Source organism: Cyanistes caeruleus, chromosome 14 (assembly GCF_971803275.1).
Source record: "Cyanistes caeruleus chromosome 14, bCyaCae1.hap1.1, whole genome shotgun sequence".
NCBI classification, from domain to species: Eukaryota; Metazoa; Chordata; class Aves; order Passeriformes; family Paridae; genus Cyanistes; species Cyanistes caeruleus.
Genome location: NC_141714.1, coordinates 13798562 through 13822917, shown reverse-complemented (window position 1 = coordinate 13822917; position 24356 = coordinate 13798562). Strand labels below are relative to the sequence as shown.

Sequence of the window (24356 nt, the reverse complement as noted above, 5' to 3'; positions counted from 1 at the left end):
GTACAAAAACAGAAACACCTCCAAATTCACCTTTCCAGCTAAAGCATCATACTAAGCATACTCCTTGTGTATACATTAGGCTAATATTTAAACGATCACCACCAAAAAGGAAGCCTGATTTTACAGAGGATACAGAAACTTATAAAAAAATTATGAAAGGAGCATGCAACCAAGGATTTCAGCAACAGAACTTTGACCTCTTCAAGGCCAATGTAGTCAACAGGATCAACAGCTTCCATTCAATTCCCATTAGCAGCTTCAACCATCTAGTGAAAATGATTTGCAGCTGTTCATTAGGTAACATGATGGAAACTAGTGCTGGATTTTCCCTGTAAGCAAATTGGAAGCCTGTAGAGAATTTCAATTTAGCCAAAAATGGAACCTGGGGGGCATATTTCTTAGCAAAATGAGATGGACCTAGAAAGAGAATTAAATGAGATTACAAAGCCTGTGGAGGGAACACTCAATTCTAACTCCTGATAATTCTCTTAGAAAGGAGGTAAGTGAAACCTTGACATGTTTCTTCTCATCTGCTGCAGAGTTTGAACCAGACCCCAATTCTCCAGGCTTGCAAAGACTCAAGTACCTCAGATTACCCATTACATTTCTGGAATCAAATAAAGGGCAAGTACCTGCCAGCAGGTATGGGGAGACTTTCGTTCCAAGATGTACTGGGTGAGGGGTGAAGGCTCAAGCTCATACTTGTCAAAAGGAAGCTTGTCTATGACCATGGGCTCACAATCCACACAGGAGAACCTCACCACGGGGTGGGCTGTGCGTGGAGGCTGAAAGGGGGGGAAAAGGGTATCAGTTTTCACATATTTATGGAAAACAAACCAATTCTCTTAAAAGCATCCATAAGCAGGTATTTCAGCATCCTATAAGTCTTATAACACTCAGTTTCCACAATATTCCTTTGAAGAGAATAAAATACAAGCTCCCATAACAGAACATAGATTAACTATTTTTCTAACTGAAAAAAAAATGTTCACACAGATACATTCTTCCCACTAAGAGAAAAACATGGTTAATATGCCACTATTTATATTTAAAAGTCTTCATGTCAATCAAGCTACAACAACACAGACAGGTTTAAAGGAAACTTCAACTCTTCTTTACACCTTGAAGTTCACAGAGAAACAGATGTGAGATGGCACTCAACTCACAAAGAATCTCCCAAAGAATTCTCTACAAATCTCTTTTTTTTTTCCCCCCTCTTTAATCAGAAGGTGGGAGCAAGGGGAATGGACAGACAGTACCTTGTGCACTTGCAAAGTGCAGGAACAGAACATGCCTAACAAAAGAGAGATGTTTAGAAAGGCTAGTAAGGCATGCTAAATGTATGATCATTACAGTAAGAAAAGGGGAAATTAATACTGTTTTCTCCTCATTTTCTGCAGGGAGTAGCTCTTCTGTTTCAGTTTTAATTCTTCCTTCTAGTGAAAGAAGAGTCCACACATGAAGTAATACTAAGGAAAAAACCCATGGTTGATCTTCTTTCAAAAACAAATACTCAGTTTTCCATGTAAATTAATTTTATAAAGCTTTGATTAAAATTTAATAGGCTCACTATGATTTGTGGTACATGAAATAACTAACAGTTCCACTTTATAACCTTTAAAAACCATTCAGCAAATTAACTAACCATATACTTGGAAGTGAACTTTCTGGATACAAGAAATGTCACAGGTTACATTATCCACATTACATTATACCACTCTGTTAAAAACAGTTTTAACCTTTTAAAGAGAAGTCACATCATATTATAAATTAAGTAAAAACTACCAGGTAAATCCATTATCTATTTTCAGTCTGTTTAACTATTAGCGTAGAATCCTTTTTTCAGTTCTTTTTTCACTTACCAGTGTTGGTGAATTCTGATCAGGCCAAAAAGATTCTGGGATTGGCCAATGCCCCACAGGAACACCCGTTTTAGGGTTAGGCCGTACATAAATGAGTTTATGACAACTATGCCACGGCTGAGAAGCAAATGAATTGATGGGCCTGGATGAATCAACAAGTCCATCTAAAATTTAAACAAAGCAAAATAACAAACAAAAAGAAAATGAGAAGCTACATGCATGCATTCATCTGCTAGCAAAATTTCTGTATTAGCAGCCAGTAGGGCATTTCATTACTCTTGTTCCAAAGACATACAGATCTTTACGTCAGAGGCTGAAATAACCTATGCATCCAGGTGTATCACAGAATCATCTGAGAAACAATTACAATATTTGCCCTGATCTCCCTTCTGTTCCTGTGGCACAGCCATTTCACAGTGAGTGCAGTAAGGCATACTCACTTATTATGGAAAATGTATTTGCTTAAGCTCAGTGTCTGACACAGCTCCCACAGGCAGCACCAAGCCACTGCTGCTGGCTCTGCTGCACCTGGAAAGGCTGAGAATTGGCATTTTCATTTCTACACAGGCTGCAATGCTCACTGATTGATGCTGCCACTAATGGAAACCATAAGAGGAGCAAAGTTTCTTGGAGAAGTTGGATCCATCTTGCAGGACGCAGCTTTTGCCATATTTTAAATTACAACAATTCACAGACCACTTAAACCCCACAGCCTGCTGCAAAGACCAGCATTCCCTGCCAGTCTACTGCAGTGCACCAGCACAGACACCCCAGGGTGCTGAGGACAAAGAACTTTGTAGCACTACAGATGTAACCAGTAGTTTTCAAAGATTGCTCTTCAAAGCAAACAGCACAGCAGAGATCACCCACTTAAGCAATCTTCCTTATTCAAAAAAGATTTTACATTACTAGTTTTCCTTGCTTTAGAGAACTGGCCAGTAATACTGTGGAAACCATGTTTCAGTGACACATCAGTTTAGTTTCTCTGCATTATAAAAAGTGATTTTTTATAGCTTGGGTAAATCCTATCATATTTCTCTCCAGTTTAGGACTTTCTCAATTCCTATAGAGATGAAATGTCTTGACATTTTTATACATTCTATATACCACAGTCCATCACCATTCAAATGTGACAAAAATGAAGTAAAACAAAACAAAACAAAAAAACAAAAAGAAAAAGAAAAAAACCACAAATTTCACCACTTGTTTTGCCACACAGGAGAGAACACCCGGGCCACCAGAGACATGGGAATTTGCTGCTGTGCTGTCCAGCACGGCGTTATATTATAGGAAATCCTTCTTTAAATAAGCAAAAGGAGAAAACAAACACAGAAAAAGCTGATTCCACAATGAAGGCAGGAATAAAGCTGGCCTTGCTAGAATGTTCAGGTGATGCTAAAAGCTGTTATGTTTTCTGATACTCCAGGATCCTAACTTCCTAAACTGGTGCTGGTCAGCCCTTTCCTCTTCCTTTAAGCCATGAACTTCTCCAAATCTGAAGATCTGCTTCACATTTGGAGTGCACTTTCCTCTTATGCACTTGACTAACAGGGAGCAAATAATTCCTTGTTCTTTACAGTTTTTCACTCACAGCTAAGAATGCTCACCTGAAACTTACTGTTCTGTGATCAATTAGCAGAATGAAAACATACAGAAAGTTAAGCATTGAGATGTTTTAGAGATGCTTAAGTGCTTAAATACACTACTGCTATATTTAATTATTTTAAGTACAGTCTTGATACTGTAATTCAAACTTAAATGCTTCCTGCAAACATACACTTTCCTCAGCCATCCAAAAAGAGGTAAAAGGAGTGACACAGAGATAGCCAGCAGTAGATGATCCATACAAGCATGTGCAGACATAAGGCATCATTTAACTTAGCAAGGATCAAACTAACACTCGTAAAAGATGCATCCTGTACACTACAGGGAAAAGCTGGCAGGAAGGGCATGGAAGACACTTAAGGACATCTACATACAAACAAACAAACATTTTGTCTTAAACATTAGGAGCAGGGAAAAAAACTCAACAATCACTGTACCTTCTCCAATAGGAGCTGGGTCTGGTCCTGACTTCTCAAAGTTAATAACAACTCCACTTTGGACTTTTTGAACTAAAGATTCTAAACACTGATTCAACATTCTTTGTGTCCGAACGCAGTATGAACGACCTATGCAAGAAAGAAATTACATGGGGAAAGAGAAAACCAAATTTTGAGTAATCTTAATTAAGGAAGATGTTTTATTACCTAAGTCACATTGCCAAGGCTTGTAATTTTATCCAAAATAACAGCAACAAACTCTGTACAAGTTTATGTAAAAGGCAAAGTACTTTGCAAATTCAATAGAACTAAGAAAAAGCACCAAAACCCCACAACCTGCTGAGATTTCACTTGTTGCTAAGAAGAGGCCATTAAAGCTTTATCAGGCTGGACCAAGGCCAAGTTTATAGAGGCCCTTAGGAAGGCCTGATTTTACCAACACTATGTAATCTATCTGCTTTTGTCTACCCAAACCTCCTACTCCCACACAACAATTTCTCCAAGCACCAATTAAAAAAAAAAATCTAATCAACATATCAAGCAATAGCCTCCAGAATTAATATTTTAAGATTAAATTTAGCTTATCAGCCCTGCAGCAGAATTAACATTTCACTAATAGCAGCCCTGCTCAATTCAACACTTAAATAAAAAAATAAAAATAAAAAATACCCTCATGATGAGCAAGGCCAACATTGAGAATAACCGAAGAAATTTTCCAAAACCTCCTATTATATTTAGAAAATGCTCTCACATCTATATCTGAAATAGGAATACTGCTTTATTTTAAAGTTCTCCTGTGCTACTGGAATCCAAGAAAGCACCACATGGATTCACATGGACACAGAGTAATTCAGACGGAGAAAACAGGAAGAGGTGAAGGTGAATTAAAGGAAAATAAATATTTCAAGGCAAATGCCAAATGTGAAGCTAAGCAAAAAAGCATCCAGTTACCTCCTGTAACCTCACACATCTGTGTGATAGCAGATTCATCAGTAGGCACACTCCCAAGCTGCTCTGGTTCAGCAGATGCAGCTCCTGGCAAACGCAGTACCAGAGCAAACAGCCTTTGATCCCAACGGAATGGTTCTTTGGTTAGTTCACTTCCAGGCAAAGGAGAATTCAACGGAAGATGAAGCTGGTAAAAAAAGATTTAAGAACGTTTTCAACTATTTGACAAACCAGCTAAAAACATCATATCCAAATTCATTCATTTATCTGTAAATGACCCCATTTCTCTCCAACCCACTAATTTATCTGACATTCTCATCTCAAAACCCTTACAGACTATGAATTGAATTTAGGGGCTGGGCAGCAACAGGATAGCTGGTTTCTATTCTCTATAAAAACAGGTCAATGATGAAGAAGTACAATTAGAAGGAAAAAAACCAATTAATATTCATCTCAGCATAGCTCCAACTTGCACAATCATAACTTGACAGAACTTAATTCAAGTTTACCTCCTCTTGGACTCCAGCTGTATTTGTCAGTTTGTTTCCGTCCGTGATAGTAATCAAAATAGATGGCTCCAAAAAGAACGGATTCCTTCCCTACAGACAAAAGCACAAGAATGCTAAGAGCAACCTCAACACACTGGCTTAGAGGCTTGTATTTTTGTCATTATAAAATAAACAGTAAGATAAGCAATCTTTCAAAATAATCTTGTAATTATTTTAATAGGTCTGGAACCACACAGAGCTACTCAAGATGGGCTACTCCTGTGTGTCTACAGTTGGGGCATTTATACTCTGCTTCTTTGTACTTCAGTAAGGAAAACAATGCCAGCATTTTCCAGGGTCTTTTCAAGCTCCTACACAGTTAAATACAAAAACAAACTCAAACCACCAAAATCCTTCACCAACTATAATTTAAAGAAACACAGAAATATAAAAGACAGAAGACTGTAAATAGATTTGTTACCTGTCCATAATTGTCTATTCCAGACACTAATCTATTGAGATTTAACAAGTCAAACGATGACCTGAGTGCCTGACCAAGGGTTGTCAGTCCTGAAGCCTGAAGGTTTTTCAGTTCATTCATGAATGTTGCATGGTTTTCCTTCCATCCAGCCTGTTACATAAAACAAAAAAGCTTATTAGTTATTCTAGTAGCAAACTGCAATCAACTGCAAGTTGGCATTTATCTCTCTTCCCAACAAAAATTAATTATATTCCTGATTAACGGATGCACTGCACCATTTACATGCTGCACACACCTAATCCAGGTATCCACAACTTGATGTGAAACATGGTTACACCTACAATGAGAGATTCAAGAAACACACACACTGCCAAGAACTGGAAAAACTTTGCAGTACCATGAAAATTGCTGTAGAGATGATGCAGTTAATTGAAGTATTTGGATTTAGTACGTGAATATTTTTTTGGGAGAAACTGCCAAGTTTGGAAATCAGAAATGCAGCTGCCAAAGGTAAAACCAAGATAAAAGCAGCATAATGTCACTGCCTCTTCTGGCATATACCCATTCCCTTTTTGTCTTTTCTTTCATAAATTAAGTCTGGAAGGAAAGAAAGGAGCGGCTGCAAACACCCTATGTAAGAATCAAATCACTGTTTAGTGTCTCAGTGTAACAGCTTAAAATTTTGGAGGTCTTTAAAAAAGTTTTTGCTGACAAAGCCTAGGGATCAAAGGAACAGCAAGTGACAAGGAAGGATCAGTCCAACCAAGCACTTTGGACCCTCTGGTAAGCAGACCTAACAGGTGTGATTCACATACCCTTCCCTTAGAAGTGGTTTGCTGCACAACTGGGAAGCTATTTTAGAAAAGACCAGCTCATAGGGAATTGGTACAGGATTTAAAAATGCCTCAGCTAAAACAACCAAATCTTGGAAGTCCTGGATATTCCCAGAACTCCCAGCCTTGCTATTACACTGTACTCTCCAAGCCACTCCTGCATCAAGCCAGCAGTTATTTACCCAGGCTCACTATCATCCCATGCTCCACCAGGAATCCCAGCTACGCAGACATGGGAGAGGATCATTTCACACAGCCTGACTTTTGCTGGGACAACCTCTAAGCAACACATCCTCCAGGTGAAGCAGGTTCTCCTCCCTGTTCACTGGGCTCAGCAGCCACCGCCTGCTGGCTGTGCCAAGCTGTGCAGGAACATGAGAGGACAGGATTTTCCTGTGCTTTTTTAAGCAGCTCTATCCCACTGCCGATCTTTAGTACACACTGAGGGCTCTGTAAATGGTCTTAGGATAAACATGTTTAGAACACGTACAAAAATATAAAATTGAGTAGAAAGGACATGTATTGATCAGTACTTCTGCTGAGTTGACAAATCTAAGCTGGGTGGGTTTCTTTGCAGAATGGAGAATTACTATAAGATGATACAACAGAAGTATTTTGGTCAAGTTTAGCTCCCTTAACCAGTTTGTCAAGCTTGAGATTAATGCAAGGGATACAAGAGAGCAAACTCTGCAATGGGGAAAAGAAAGAACAGACTTTCCCCAAGACTGGTTCAGCTTCATGTTTAAACTGCCCTGGAAGCTCCAAAGAACCAGGTAACTGAATAAAACACCATCAACATTCACACACAACCACAACTTAAAATACAGCACCTCATCAGCAGAGCCACAGCACCTCCCACTCAGCTCAAGGCAAAAATGAAATGCAAGCATAGAGTCACTGTTTTGGAGTACAAATGACTTAGTTAATCATATTTTTTCAGCATGAAATAGCACCAAATCCCAACAAGATGATTTGTCCTATCCTAAAAAATATTTTCTCCAACAATTTTAAGTGAACAGTTACCAAAATTGCTTTGTCTGAATTCTATGGACCCATAAATGTAGGTGTGACTGCTCCCTTTTGTCTGGCAAAACCACCCCTCAATGAGTCCATCAATGTCCTTGGGAACAGCCAGGCTGGATTTCAGAAAGTGTTTTCCAGCAAAGACCACTTGTGTTACATTGTTACGAAAGCACAAGGTAGAGGGGAACAAATAATTTACAAAGGAAACACTATTCCCTGTCTACATTTGTTGATTTGAACGCCAATAAATTTAAGAGTTTTCTTTAAAAAATAAACAGTAAGAGTCTTTACTGATATTTGGAGATTCTGCTATTTTCCCATTGTGAAAATGTTTGCTCAGCTTCCAGCTCTCTTGTTTGATCTCACTGAAGTGTGGTCAACTGCCTGCAAAATGAAACGTGTACCATTTCCCTAGGCAGAAGTAGGGAAGCTGAAGGTACAAGCAGCAGCTAATCACCAATGGTTGACTGTCCAAGAAAACTATTTTTCATCTTACAGCTCTCACAGGATCTTTAAAGATAAAGCCAAAGAGAACTGTACCTTTTTAATAAACAGAGTAAAATGGAAGAATTTCTCATAATGAGAACAAGAGTAGCAAAAGCTAGATTTCCATATCCAGCTCTAAATACAAGTCTGATTAGTTAATGTACTACATTCTTTACATTACCCTCCCTAAAAAAAAAAAGATTATTGAATCAAAAACACTTGAATGAATGACAAGAATGTGTATTTCTGTAAAATGTTTTTCTCCAGAAAGACTTAAGCCAATGTATATAATGAAACATGTATTTCAGGGACAGAAACTCCAGCCCCAAAGAAGTCTGCATATTCTCCTTTCCATATATACAGTAGGAACATTCTTAGAGCAAAACAGATTCAAGTACCCAACACCAAGCAAATGCACAATGAGTTCCATGTTAAAATGATTAAATAATAATCCTTCCTAAATTCAAAATACTGCCACTAATGCTACTTATATAAAAAAAAAACCACTGGATCTATTTGCCAGGAGAAACACTAATGACCAAAAAAAACCCAGCCAAAACCCCACAGCCTTGAAGGACCAAACACAAACATATTCCACAAAAGTACATATCCTCTGCAGGTCAGTAACTAAGAAGTCAGAACTGAACATTAGTTATTTCAGTTGTTTATGAACCAATTTGAACAGTGAGACTAGTTTCTTCTAATCTTCAATATTACATTCCAACTTAGTCACTTTTATGCCCAGAATTTATTAATAGCAATCTGAGCAGCCTTTACCTTGCCAGTATGTTACTGGCCTTTCCATTGATAATTTATATGAACAAATAATGTTAGACTCAAAACACATACCAAAAGACTTTGAAAGTTAGCTAGGAAAAAAACAAGTACTAAAAAATCTCACCCTCTTTGCTTATGCCAAGAACAGGCAAAAAAGCATTGTCATTTGGCCTTCTACAAGCTCTGGATACCATCCTACAAACCACCCAGAGGTTTGAAATCACATCACCTTCCAGCTCCTGCCTTTAGCCTCTGAGAGCAAATCATGCTAACAAGAAATAACATACTTAAAAAGTAACATTTTTCTCTGGTGACTCAATTTTCAGACAAATCCATGCCCTGCTCTATATTTCACCACATCACTACAGAAGCAGGTAAGGTCAAAACAGCATATTTCGGCAGGAGAAGGGCTCAGATTAACGAGAATTCAAACACCAAGGTGAAAAATCCAGTGAAGAAAAGGAGGCCTTATTTAGACTAAGCAGAATCAGGACTAATTGAACATCAAAAGAACAGAGTTGAGCAGCAAAAGAAAATCTTGGTCAGAGTCAGTAGCTTAAAAAGACCTTCAAGACAGGAGAAACACAGAAGGTATTTAGCTGCAATAGACTAGAAAGAAAATCTTATGAAATGCTGTAGTGGCAGTTGAAAAACAAAAACAAACCACTCCACCCAACCTTTTTCACATACAAGGGGACAATATCGACTTACAAGTAAAACAGTACCAAGTTTTGAATATGTGTAATACACATCTTGAAATCTCATACACATTGGCTTATCTGTCAGGTTTACTGATCTTATTGTCATTTTTTTATTGGTTCATTGTTGGTTTGTTCTGGCTTTGATTGGTACTGTGCTTTTTTTCTTTTATTTGTTCCAAATATTTCTTGACACAGCTTGGTCAGCTGGTAAAAAAGGGGGCAGAGGCAAAGGCTGGGCATTAGAACACAAAAATTCCAGGTCCAAAGCAGCTCCCAGTTTCACCAGCTTCAGGAAGTCCAGGGATGTGGTGCTTTTTAGGCTCCAAGTCTTCATCTTTGGAACTTCTAATAAGCAATGCTGTAAGACTGAACTGCATAGTTTATTGTTCACTGGAATACTTTCAGATCTATTTCAAAAATTGCAACATTACTAAAAATAATCTACCAAGAAGACAATTTGCAATCCTGCATGCCAATCACAACAGCCTGTGTTACAGTAAGTACTCTGTATTTAGTCAAACACACAGATTTTTAAGAGTTCTGCTAATATTTCCCTAGAAAAAACAACTGCATTTCAGATATTACAACTTGTTTGAAGTACTTAAGTTTCTTAATAATTCAAGCTATTATTAAACGCACCCATCTTGGGAAAACAGACTACCTTAAGACAACATGCCTGTGGTATCCAAGCTTGTCAGTGGCAATCATTTGGAAAAAGTAAGGTAAGAAAAAAAATCCAGCTGTTGAAATCTCAAACCTCTCCTGCTATGGAATTTCCAAGTACCATAGGAAGACAGTGAAACCAGCAGAGCATTTTGCCTCCCAGATTACCAGAATGATTCATTTTTAAATTAACTTTCTGTTCACTGGTGACTGTACACATGATCACAACTCAGACCTGCTCATGTCTGAGCCAAAGTCAAGCAGGTGTTTCTTTTGTACAAAGTGAATTGTTCTTTTGGATACCCTACAATGCAAGGGGCTGCTTCCTAAATGCCAAAGGATCTCCAATACTGCTCAATGGGTTCTGCACCATGGAATAATAACCTCCTATGTAGCCTTAAGCTTTCCTGCCTGAGCGTTGGCAACTTTAGGATAGGAAGCAAAGCCAAGACAGTCTCGGTCACCCCAGTTCTGCCACAATGAAATTCAGCAAATAGGGAGAGGGAGAGGTGCTGCCACCATATGTCCCCCTGCCCATGAAGGACAAGGAAAGGCTGCTTGTCAGTGCAGAGCAGCCAATGCCCACACTACCCCCACGTGTTTGATTTGTTGTTCAAAGATTTGCTAGCTATAAATAGCACTCAAGAGAAGAAAGGCAATGGCTACACTACGAACACCAAATATATTTTTATTTAACATTTTTTAACATTATTTTTTACTTCTAGAATAATTCAAAATCACATGACCTACTAATCACCTACTAATTTCATTTTCACCAATGCTTGTGCAAATGGGGCAGAAAAACAGCTCTAAGAAACACAGATATCAAGTCCCCTCCAAATACTTATGAACACCATTTTTGAGGCAACAGAGCTCTCAGGTTTTCTGCACCTTTGGCTGCAAAACCCTCCTCTCATTTCAGCACTTCTACTCTCTTGTTTGTTCTGTGCAACACACCAGTCCTGCCACTGCACAGCATTTAACAGCCCATAGCAAAGACACTGCCAAGATCAATTCTTTTTTGTTCTTGGCACAGGAGAGCAGCACAGCACCCACCTCTTGTATCTGAGATCAGCACAGCTCCAGCACAGAACGATACGGGCACACAGGTCTGAAATCAGCTTATCACTGGGGCGGTGCTGAACGCATGGAGCAGCCAGGGCTCGATGGCTGCTCCAGCAGGTGCACACTGCTGTCTGCTCTGACACCTGCCTAACAAACGCCCTCCTTCTCAGTTCTCATCTCAGGAGTATTTTAGCAGGTAACCAATTCACAGGTTTAAATGACTCCCTTGATAATCCAACAGAGCATTCAAGTACAGTGAAGAGAGTCTACAGAAGCATCACTTGGTCCTCCCTCACATCAGAGCTAGTGAGCACCAGGTCAGTGTTAAGTATTGTGAATAGTAAGTTAATTGTTTCTTCCTGTAAAGTTACTTCTGTTGCTTTTGTAGAGCACTCAAGCTGAAGTTTGAAAAGTGCTCCTTTAAATCCAGTGGGGACTTTCTGAAAATTTAGTTTTTTAAAAAGCACTTACAATTCCAGTCAAATAAAATATCACAGAAGTTTGTTTCCAGGAGACCAGAGAAGCATAAACTGTTTTAAAACATCTTCAGAAAAAAACATACCTTACATAAAGAAGACACTGGAGTAGATGATTTCTTTGATCCCACACAGCTGGTACACTCTGACACCAGATTTTTAGCAGAAAGCTGTCATTTTGCACACTCCTCTATCTCCCCATCCAGCTCCAGGCATCACAGTTGTTCCTTTTTCTCTGGGACACACTATGTACCTTGCTTGGTGACACAGAATCTCTCCTCCCCTCACCCTACACAGCTGGAAACAGTGCAGGGAAGGTATTGTGCACCTCCAGGCCCGTGGGCAGTGCACACAGACAGGGCAGCTGTCCCCTGGGACACAACAGCCACACTGTGGCCCCTCCTGGACACTCCCCACTCAGTGCTTGGGGAGCATCCTCCAGTTTCACTTCCCCTCAAAGCAACCCAGGCCCTGTACTCCAAGGAAGGGCTGCAGTGTCAACTGAGATGTCCTGAAGATCCCCTTCAGTTGTACATTTCTAAGGTGAACTCATTACATGCACCCATCAGACTAAATTTCTAAAGACAGAGCAAACCAGTTGGTTTTCCAAAGCACATTAATGAATGTGAACTGCATTCTAGCACAGTGTGTAAGTGCCAGTTTTTATTACAGGCAGTCAGCTACACAGAAAACTATTTAATCTTGTATAGGAAGAAGTATTTCTCCATGAAACCTTAAAATTAAAACCCAAAGCTCAGTCAAACTACACCATGCGGATCACTGTCCTTTCAAGATGACTCCACCATTAAATAGGACATAGAAACGCTTTTCCTTCAAGAAGAATTCAAGATGTTTATGTTAAGAACAACTCAAATAATCTTTAAGCACAGCACCTCTGCAAAACACTAGCAGAGAGATTCTTAAGATCCAGTTACAAAACGAGTACTGGAGCCTTTTGTTCAGCATTTAGAGAGAAGCAGCACCTTCTCCTACAGGAAGGCAAAATGCAGATGCTGTATGAACAACTCAAAGCTGAAAACTGCTTGGAACCAAGGGATAATAATCAATGCCAAGCAGAAAGAAAAAAGCCTATGCTACCTTTTTATTTATTACCTGCTGCTCCTGCTTCAATCCATCTCTGGATTTAGCTTTTTGGTCAACAGTATTTCATGTATTTTGACAGTTACTCTCACTGCACTTTTTCCTGTACAAGGATAAAAGGAAACACATGAAGAAAGGAAAGTATAAATACCAAAGAGATCATGGTATCACCCTGTTCCAAAAAGCATTCTTATTTAACTAGAAAAACACTATCCAGTTAAAAAAGCACCTACTTCTGAGGAACACTCGAGAAGCCAGGATATTTCAGTACACAGCTGAACCAGAACAAGCTACATTTCACACAACAGCTTAATGGAGAGGGAACACGGAAGTAGTCACAGTTTGCAGCCTTAGCACAGTAAGCATAACAAGAGGCTCCACACTCCTGTTCAGCAGCATAGCAGTCATTTCAGAAATACCATTACAGGTGCATCTTATCCAAACACTGTAGAGAGGGCAACTGCTGAAATGCGGATGTTTCAATCAAAGATTTTCAGCAATTCACTGTGCCTGTTGCTCTTTCAACCTATCCAATATGCTTTCAATACCAGTCAGCCCCAGCACTGTCCTTCTCCTGGTCCCTTCCTATTCTCAGCATGGCTGGAGAAGTCACAAGGAATAAAGGCAACAGCTAAGAGGTTACAGAGTAGGTGCTATCAACACGAGGGGATTCCTCACTGCACATTTTTGGAAATCAAGTGGAAAAGCATTACTGATGATACTCTAGCTTTACAGCCCAGAGCTGAAACAACACAATATGATTTATGTTTATTTTGCAAACTGCCACATTCCTTCCTCCCTCCTTCCAAAAGCACATCACAGAACTAGAGCAGTACACCAAAGTGCTACAGGTATTGCAAATTTACTTCAAAATTCAAGAAGATAAATCTATAAGACTCGTCTAATCACCAGCTTTCCTCACTTCATGTCTGAAATGCTGTTCAAGCCACTGCTGAAGAAAAAAAATACTTTAGATGATCACTAAATTCATATACGCACTGAAATATCAACTAGCCAGCCTAGCAAATAACTTCACCCTGATACAGCCAAAAATACACTGGTGGCCCTGGAAGCATTACTATCGGTTAGATTTTTATTTCAGATGATGGCATGACTGGATTTCTTTTTAATACAAGAGTCATTTGCAAAAGTAACTACCTGAGCTTAAGCTCTTTTGGTTAGAGAAGGCTCCCCAGGCTAGGCCCTCTGAGAGCAGGGCACATGGCTGCAATGCAGCCCTCAGGTCCCACCACATCCCAGCCTGGGAGCACCATTGGGAGGCCTGGCAGCAGCTAAAGGCACCAAGTGTTCTGCCTCAACAGATGCACATTCTCCCACAAAGCAGAGCTTAACTTTTTTTTTTTTAATCAAAACTCACTGGCTGAACCATTAACAAGCTATGAAGACCAGTGCTAATGCATTATACTCACTCAGAAGCAGAGCATGGCAACATCAGCTTAAACACACTGTAGATCTTTGTTTCCTGTCCAATTAATTGCTCAACAATAACCATCTTACCAAGATTCTTGCTTTTTTAAATACTATTTCACACATTTAAGATTTTAAAAGCATCTGTGAGAACACAGACAAATCAACAATCGCCTTATCTTTAAAAAGAAGAATTAAGGTGTTCTGAACTGTTAGTTTCTTCTAGTCTAGAATTACATTTAACAAATCTAGTGCTGCTTATCCTTAAATTTGCAGATACACAAGGAAAGAATCATAACTGGGTAAATTGTGAGATAGAAATTTATAACAATAAAAATAATAGCTATTTAAAAATAAAACAAGACTTGTTTACTTATCTCACAATAAGCAGGTCAAGTTTCAGAGATCCTTGTCAATCTCAGTTCTTACACCAAAAGTTTTGTTTTTTCAATGCTCTGCAGAGTGAATATACAAATCAATACAAGTCTATGGGCAACTACAGATTCTGATCTGCACAGTAAGTCTCTTTACAAGAATGTACTTTTTTCTTGGCACATTCCTAAAACCTCGATCCTAGAACATGCTGCTTACAGCCGAAATTGATTGCTATGTATTTTCTAAGCATTCTGAAAATAGCCAGAAAAAATACAAAGCAAAAAAATTCCTTTCAACTATTGCCTGCTATATTTTGGGGGGGGTGTAAAAGCACAAGAGTTACATTAAGAGGTGCACTGTAAGAATGAAGTTTAAGAAAGAAGAAAAAAATTCAAGACTCGATCTATAAAAGTGCATTACTTAAGTAACAATCTGCATTTAAAATTCAGAACAGCACCAGCTGTTCTTTCCATTGGCTTTGTTTTATTGGTTGGTTGGTTGGTTTTGGGTGGGGGTTTTGGTGGTGGTTTTTGTTTGGGATTTTTTGTTGCCTATGTTATTAAATAAAATCAAGGATACAGGCATCCAAAATACAGACAGTGAAGAGAATCACTAAGGCTGAAGCCATCTGGGACCTTCTGACAGGCCCCTTTGAGTTGCATTCCTCCCCCCTCCAAAAGCACTCAGCTCCAGAACACAGGTCACACGGTACAGAATGTGCTTTTTCCCACTGGATCCCAGCTGCCTGAGGTATGAGAACACAGTAGGAGACAGCTCTAAGTTACATCTTTTCTAGATCACAGCAAGCTCAAAACATCTTTGTTGCATTGTTGCACCAGCGCTGCAAATCACAGATCCTCCTGGCAAGCTGTTATAAAATATGCAAGGGTGAACAAGGTAGAAGTGTCTGCAATCTTAATTACCTTTTTCCACTGTTAAAATGTGAGTCAAGCAGCACTTAATACTACATTAGTTCTCATCAAATTTAAAAAGAACAAATGCCCATTCTCAAGGTCTCACTGATGTACTTTGTGCTTATTTCTAGCCACACCACACAGCCAGGGGACAAGGCTCAGGCCCTCTTACCAACAAAAATATACCAACAAAAAAGACATCTTTCAAAAACATCCTAAGTGAAACTCAAATAATAACAGCACAAAAGGGGAAGAGGCAGACGATAAAGACTCCATGTGGCAGGAACCACAAACTTCACAAAGCACCTTCCTCCTTACAGAACATCTCCCTACGGAGACCCAACTCAAGTGTTTGATTCCACATTTTAAGCTTCTATTTTTAAAATAAAAGTGACCTTTGCACTGAGGATGAGTTAAGCCTCTTAATGCAAACATATCTACTTTTGTCTAGTTTATCCTGTAGTCTTAAGGGCTTACATCTTTGAATGTGTCCAAGCCCAAATAAAGAACCAAATAAAAAGATGAAAATATAAATTGCTATAGTGGCTATGAAGAACACATGATGGCTTCCATTCAAGGCCTCTGGCATCTAATCTATTGTACAGTACAAAGCAGAAACCCACCTCATATGAAAAAACAAGCTTTTACTTTGCAGACTCCTTTAGGAGCAGAACCAGTTAAAATATTTTCATGAAGAATTAACCTAGCGACACATACTCGCCCCTCTGTGAAGACAGGCAGCAGGTGAAAGCACAAGTTCAAGTACTTAACTACTTCAAAATTATAATAATAAAAAGGACAGCTAAGCAGAATCCGGTCCCTCATATCCATCAAGAAGTTAATTCCTGAACTGTCCTTCCATTTAAATCAATTCCTTTCAAAAATTTAACCACCACTTTTAAGTTCTTGCGTGAATTTGATTTTTTTACAAAATACCTCCATTTCAGAAGGCACAGAACTATTCCTTTTAGAAGAATGAATCACCTTGATTATTACCGCTTTGTTGTTTTTTTAAAGCAAAATGTACATTACTTTTCACAAAATTCCTCATTATAATGTTCTGTCCTGATTACACCAGTTCCTGGAAGAGGATGCTCACTACAACTCACAACCAGGACACAAAGAAGTAAGACAGCATGCTTATGCAAGTTTAAAAGCATTTCAACATGTTTTACACTACCCTATATGACGTTTCTCAGGAATGGGAATGTGCTTTTTAAAGGACACTCTCTATAGGAATCAGTTTAGTACCTTTACAAGCTAAAAGGGGCTATAGTACTTCCTTTCTTCCTGCAGGGATGCCAACTGATGATTCCTAAGATTTTCATAAAATAAATTTTTTTAGATGTTTCCAGATTTTGAGACATGCACTACAATATGTAAAACACAAACCTACCACTTGCACCAACAAGAGCCTTCTGTCTGTGGCCTTACTTATCCAGTTTCAAAATAAAAGCCTAATTAAAATAAAGGAACTTTTTTGTGCACATACTTCAGTCAGATTTAAGTGATAAAGCAGTTAAATCAAAAAGAGCATACTGTTTGATGATTATACCCAAACAGTATTAAGTTGATTTTGTTTTGCCTTCAAAAAAAACTAGACAATCAGGATTTGCATGAGTGTTATTTAAACAACTGACTTCTGTTTCTCCTCCTTAAGTCATTGTGTTTAACAGAGGAAAAGTAATTGTTGGCTTAAACCTGCCAGTCATTTCTGCTCAAAGACAGCCTTCTGAAAACACACAAATTTCACAACAAAGCCTCAAACAAGCATCGTGGAAGACGTGGAAGAGAGGTATGTGTAGTACTTCCCAGGCAATGGAAGATGTTGGTGCTCAGAAATAAAAATACTGCTGTAACTGACCCAAAACGTGTACAGTGGTAGAATGGGAATGGTTATCTCTCCACTGAACAAGTACAGAATATAGTCTCTTGAATTAGTTATCAAGAACAGACACTGTGTGTACTGCTTACATTTCAGCCAGTCCCTCAGTACTACATTCAGCACCCTTTTTCCCCTTTCCAGCAACGGCTGGCTCACGGGTTCAGTAAGCGTGTACATCATTACAGCATATCTGGAGAGAAAGATAGGCCTCTCCCACTGACCTCAGCTTTCTTCCCCTTTTGCTCTTCTTGGATAGCTTCTTCCCTCTTGCCCATGCAGCTGCTATCTGCCCTGCACCAAAAATTCTGCCTGCACACTCCACTGCCAGCTTGCAAACCTCCAAATGTATTCCCAGCTGTCTAAACCACTCCTTCCACAGCACAGGCCAAACAACCAAGTTCACATGCTTGCCAAAAGTTAGACCTTTTACATATAAAACCCAATGATTTTCAATGTCTCAAGGTTCCTGTAAAAACTTAATCAACTTAGGCTTATTCTGTGGATCTCCGACAGTTAAGCTTATTAGGTATTCCTCTGGTTTTCTTTCTTCACAAAAGTGAAAAAAAACCACTAATGCACTTCCTACCACCTCAGGCAGCATTCCTGCAGATCTCTGCCTCAAACCCAACAGGTTTCACAGTTGGGTTTCTCTCTCTCCCTGCAGCTCAGGTCAGGAGCTCTGATCTAATTTCTTCCAGAAACAGACAAACAGATCTCACATCTCTCTTTCTGCAACACAGCTATTCATTTGCCTCTGCCCTGTGCACAGTGGTAATCAGTTCCATTCTGCAGCAGCACAGGTTCTCCACAAAAGCAAAATTTAAAAATGCTGGCAGAAGCTTCTGTGCCAGTGAAATAAAAGACAGCAAAGTTAGTCTCCTCAAGTGTGACATTATGAACTCCTAGTTTTGAAGCACTATTTCAATATCATAAATGAACAGGTTATTTACATAAAATAAGTACTCTTTGACAGACGTTTAAAAAGGCCTTCCACAAATTCCTGCTCCAGTGTCTAAGATATCCCAATCCAACTCCAGAATTTCAGGGGAAAAAAGAAGAGGTTGCTTTGAGTCCATCACAAAGAGCTGCTTCCACAAGGGAGCTCTTTAGCACTGAAACATATGTTCAGGCTAGCAGGGAACAGCAGCGGAACTGGAAGACATCCTATCCATCAGTCCCAGTTTGCACATCTCAAACAGTGCAGCATTTCACACACACTGTATAAAGTAATTTGAGCTACTTCTTAGACAGCTACGTACATATTTCTGCACTAAAATCCATGGAGCCTATTTCTGCAGTGCAGTCACAGCTGACTCTTGAATTCAGTATAACACAACAGAAGGAGGAAAATATGTATTTCAGAATATAACTTATGTTCTCTCAGTCCTCTGACTTGTGACCAGATCATTTATGAAGGTCAGACGACAGAGTCTCACAAGAACATAAAACATAAGTCATATTTCTGTGACCAGATCATAAATAATATTCCTCGAGCCCTGAGGAAAGGCCGTATCACTGCCAGCAGCCAGATATCAGTCATAAGGGAACAGGGCAGTCCAGTTAATCAATAACTTCATATAAGGCCACCATTGTGTTTTTGGTCTGGGCCTGAACTCGCCATTTGCAGCCCAAATCCACAAGCAAACCACAAACTGCAGGATATGAGGTTTCACAAAAATCAAGAATGGAAAAAATAAATGAAGAGTTAAGCTTTGCTTTCCTTTTCAGAAACTCCTTACAGTAAGACACTGGCACGAGCTCCATTTTCAGACAAATCTAGATAGATCTTGCTGAAACATCATCACTGGAAAATAGGAAAAACTTGGGGGAAAGGGGTAGGTGAGAAGATTTTTCTCTTTTCCTCCTATTTTTACTCTAGCACCCATTACTTCAAAAAAAAAAATAATAAACAAAATGGCTTATGATTCTGCCCACTTATAGACAGCATGTGCTGACATACAGAGAACCATTTATATTTGACAAAGGGTGCTGAAATTTATGTGACTTAAAAAATAAAATAAAAAAATCAACTGGGTAAATACAAGAAAAAAGAAGACCATGAGGGCCATACCAACAGCTCATCACAGGCCCCTGACACTGCGTGAGCCTGGCAAGTGCTGTGCAGAACCGTCAGTAACACCCCTGGCCTGTTCCCACCCTCCTGGCCAGGCATTCCGGATCAGCCACGTTGTGCAGGAAGGGATGAGAAGGGTGGGGCTGGCACACAAGGCTCGGAGGTGCTGCAGCACCAGGTCACAACATGGCTGAGATGGAGCAAGATCCGTGTTCTGGCAATCCATGGACATAAAGTCCTCAAAACAAGGACACATCAGGAACTGTATTCCCTGAACAGGACAATGCACTTCTCTTAGCCAGAAGGCCAGGAATGTCAAATACCCTGCCAGGCAGCAAGGCTGTTCTTGTTCATTTTTCTTGCCCAACTGGATATACACGTGAAATAAATTCCTTCCATACGTAAATTTAAGCACTAGTGTTTTAACAGTAATAGCCACTTTTTACAAAGGTGCTCTACTGTACATATTATTACCTTCCCATGCATGCTAAATACCCAAAATCAGGTACCCAAATACCAGAACAGACTGGCTCACTTCCCTGTTAACATGCCACTAACTAGTCTCTAAGAGAGACTCACTTGATAGCACCCTATCACAATTTTGATTCTAAAAAATATACTAGAAACATTAGGCTGAAGATTCTTACTTCATGAAATAACATAGTAATTTTCCCTCCTAGTTAATAAAATGGAAGATTGACCCAACACCCAATGTAACGTACAGGTATTTTCCCACTGACCTATACAGGATCACATCACTTGACAATTACAAGGTTAATATATTTCATAACATGCTTTTAAAATATTAAATATTTGTCTCTTATTGTAAAGCATTTTGGAAACAAAGAGTTATAAATGGTTGCACCATAACTGCTGTCACGAATCATCACCTATACATTATATAACAAATAGGAGCTGAACAGCTGATGAGGTTCCAGAGGCATCTGCTGCCAGAGTGGGGCTGAGATTCATTCCTGCCATCCCCACCTTCCCATGACAGCACCTTAACTCCTCTTTAGTCACTTGCCATCACAGCTCCCAGCAGAGCCCCACTGCAAACTTAGAGACTAAATAATTCCATTTTTTAAAAATGGCACAGAGCTATAAGCAGTCAAACAGAAGCAACAGGTCCTGTAAAAAATTTCAAACCATCTATACTGAAGACTGATGTTTTAACAACATCACCTTACTTTCACAGATTCTGGAAAATCCTTTGTGCAATAGCATGATCCACTTTGCACAACACAATACAAATGGATTAACACTTTCTTGATATATTCTTGTCCATCAAAAGTGAACCAGTACTGTTGAAATACTTTCATTTCAGTCTCATTTATTTCAATTACTATTTACTGAAAGTGTGGACAGTCAGATGCTACAGGCAAACAAATTCTGAAACAAACCAACCCAAAGCACATATCTCAGCTAGCCCTGCTCTAAAGCTCAAGTTCTTGTAATTCCTCTGCCTCCTAGGTGGTCTTAACTCCACCACCACATTATTTCCCTCAAGTGCTCCACTGGTAAACTATCTGAGAGACTATGAAATTTAATTAGTATAAATCATAAAGAAAACAAGAGGATAAAGCAGCCACTGCTGCACATACTTTTTAAAGCAAGCCTGCAAAATACATTCACTTGCCAAGTTTGTTTTCATCTTCTCTAAATCAAGAGAAATAAAGCATTTAACTGCAAAAGCATTAGCAAAGAAACTAGATTTTATGTATTTTACAAGCACGTTCTGTAAGACAGAAAACCTGGCCTAGACCAGGAAGTTTTCCTGGCACAACTATGACTGTTAAGAAAACACAATGGAGGGAACATCATAAATACCAGTACAGGTCTTGAGAACAAATTTTCAAACAGGGAAATCATCACTGCTGTGAGGCCTTCTCTGCTCAAGGAACAGACATGACAGCCCAATAACACTCATTTATGCCTGAAGTCTTTATGCAATAGTTGAGCTGCACTTGTGATCATAATTACTGTAATCAGATATTTATTGAATCTGCAGCCTGTTCCTAGAAAAGTTACTAATTTTTGAAAAAATATTTTAATATTGTTTAAGGCCAAATTTAAAAACCAGCATGCTAAAGACAGAAATATAAATTTCTAAGATGATACATTAGCAAGTTACAAGAACCACAATACTTTTCCTTGACTATTTAATGCATGTTAAATATGACTGAATGCTATGATGGGCATCACAGTCCCATTTATTTCAATTACTATTTACTAAAGGTGTGAACAGTCAGATGCTCATTAGCACATCTGAATGTACACAGATGCTCATTAAACACAAGGATCTTCCTCAGTAACTTTGAGTATAGATGTGGTAATAACCTGTAGCATTACCACACAGATCTCCAGCAGCAAAGTAATTTTTTTATTAAATCACCAGTATGCTTGCTGCCACTGCAGGGAGCAAGTTCATTTCTTAAACATAAGATACACTTGTAAAATACTTGATAAAAAACTAGGATAAAAGAAATCTAGGACACAAGAAATCCAGTTAACACTGGCATAACAAAGATTTGGGGTTTGCATCCAGCCACAAACAGAGATGGGGCAAATGGTGCATGCATCTTGTCTAAAAAACACCTCTCCTAGGCAATATAGGTTTTTTGACAGTAAGCTTCTTTAAGTCAAGGATGGTTTAAATTCACAGAAATGACCTCCACACCTCCTTCTGAGAAAAGGCATAATACCAAACAATAAATAGTTACTCTATGACTTGTCACTTCAGAAAGCTGTGTAAATTTATTACTGATGAAAGGAGCCAAGATTCATAGCTCATGATAATTACATTGCCTTATTATCAAAGATATGAATAAGCTCACAGCACCAGTGAGCCTACTTACTTTTAAAACTTCTCAAGAAGTTCTAGCTGGGAAATCTAGAGAGTATTTTCCTTTTTTCTTTAGGATGACCAAAAATGTATCAGCATATGAACCTCTTTGGCCTTCATAGCATGGGTCTACAACCCAACAGTTATGATAAATGGTGTATTACTCTGAGAAAAGATAGTGCTAATCCAGGACTATAAAGGAGGATTCTAAAACTCCCATAGCAATGCTTTCTGTGACACACTTTACCTAAGTATTTTAAGTTAGGACGTTTCTATCAGCAAACTGCAGCCTACAGCATAAGAGATGCAGCACCGCAGTGTTTTTGTTTTGGATTTTTTGTCTAAACCTCGTGGTGTAGCTTATGTGATGAGAACGGCATGGCCATGCTTGCCTCAAACTCAAGGAATGAGAAAACAGGGACAAGAGCAGCCAGCCAAACAGACTTGTTACCCTCAAGGAGGCTCAAGGAGGGCAAACCTCATCATTCTCTACAACTCCTTTACAGGAGGCTGTAGTGAGATAGGGGCCAGTTTCTTCTGCTGTGCCTGCAGTGAGGACCAGAGATAAAGGCCTTAAACTGGGACAGAGGAAATTCAGATTAGATATTAAAAAGAAAATTTCCATGACTCAGGAGTCAGGCTGTTTAGGGAGGTGGCGGAGTCACTGTCCCTGGAGGTGTTTAAGAGTCTGGCACTGGATGATGTGGTTTAGTGGTTTAGGAATTACAGTAGCAGTACTGGGTTGATGGCTGGACTTGGTGATCTTAAAGGTGTCTTCCAACCTTGATGATTCGATGGCTCCACATGCAGCTCACCACGACCCTGCACGGAGCGACGGCTGCGAGCACCTTCCACAGAACTGGTGCAGGCTACCGTGCTCAGCAGGATGAACGGGGCTGGGGGAGGGGGGCACACAACCCCAACACTGTGGCTTCGTGAATCGCAGAGGCGGAAACAGCCGCGGGTGCTGTCCCACACCCACAGCCGAGCCAGGGCTCCGCGCTGCCCCGTGGCCATGAAGCGTAACTCGCCCTGCCCTGCCCGCCGGGGTCCTGCCCCACCCTGCCGCGTGTCCCGGGGGTCTCAGGGCTGTGCGGGGCCCGAGCGCGGTGATGGCCCCGCCGGAGCCACCGCCCCGCGGGGGGCGGAGCGCGGCCGCCCCTCGTTGCGCCGGGGCGGTGAATCACGGCCCGCCCGTCTCCTCCCCCCCCCTCCTCCATCTCAGCAGCGCCCTCAGCCTCTCTCCTCCATACAAAAGCAAAATGTCCGCCATCTTCACAGGCTGCTGCTGCCGCCGCCGGGCCGGACGGGGCCGCGCCGCGCCAAGGGCGGCCCCGCCGAGGAGCCGAGGCTGCCGGGGGGGGTCATTACCTTAATGCAGTAGGGCGGCTCGTCGAACGTAACCAGCATGTACCTGTCGCCGCGGCTAGCCGGGTCCCGGGCCCGCAGCTGCAGAGAGAGCGGAGAGAAGCGGCGTGAGCGGGGCGAATGGGGCGAGGGGGGCGGCGGCTCCCCCCGGCGCCGCGCACTCACCTTCATGAAGATCTCCACGGCGCCCTTGGCGATGTCCAGGTAGCTGGTGCCCAGGTACGCCCGCTGGTTCATGGAGGCGGACGTGTCTATGAGGAAGAGGAGGATCGGCATGGTCCAGGCAGAGCCCCGGCCGGCGGGCTCCCTGCGGAGGAGGCGCGGCGCTCGCCCGCGGCTCGCTCGGCTCTGGCGGCGCTGCCCGAGCTCGCCCGGACTCAACTTCTCTTCCCTGAGCCTCCACCAGCACCATGTGACCAGCGCGCACGCCATTGGCTGGCAATTATACCGACATTTGCATATTCATGGCGGCGCGCGCGGGGCGGGGGGGAGGGAAGGGGCGGAGCGGGGTGATGGCGGGC

General features: G+C 40.6%; 1 protein-coding gene across 30 annotated transcripts in view; it reads right to left on the bottom strand.

Moving 5' to 3' along the window:
- The window catches only part of LOC111928629 (integrator complex subunit 6-like), a 50785-nt gene that overhangs the window by 15569 nt on the left and 10860 nt on the right, over positions 1-24356 (bottom strand). For 24 of the 30 annotated variants that reach the window (XR_015276543.1, XR_015276541.1, XR_015276546.1 and 21 more), the window contains 8 exons: positions 24001-24086; positions 23839-23916; positions 5822-5971; positions 5362-5451; positions 4856-5039; positions 3905-4033; positions 1863-2026; positions 633-785 (listed from right to left, as the gene is read on the bottom strand). Coding sequence is in view for 11 of the 30 variants with exons in the window: in XM_086851072.1 (XP_086707198.1) it covers positions 633-785; positions 1863-2026; positions 3905-4033; positions 4856-5039; positions 5362-5451; positions 5822-5971; positions 23839-23916; positions 24001-24072 (1020 nt within the window). In the remaining 19 variants the exon portion in view is untranslated. Of the gene's footprint in view, positions 1-632; positions 786-1862; positions 2027-3904; positions 4034-4855; positions 5040-5361; positions 5452-5821; positions 5972-23838; positions 23917-24000; positions 24347-24356 lie in introns of those variants that run through there. The other 6 variants (XR_015276533.1, XR_015276534.1, XM_086851068.1 and 3 more) reach the window with 2 other exon arrangements.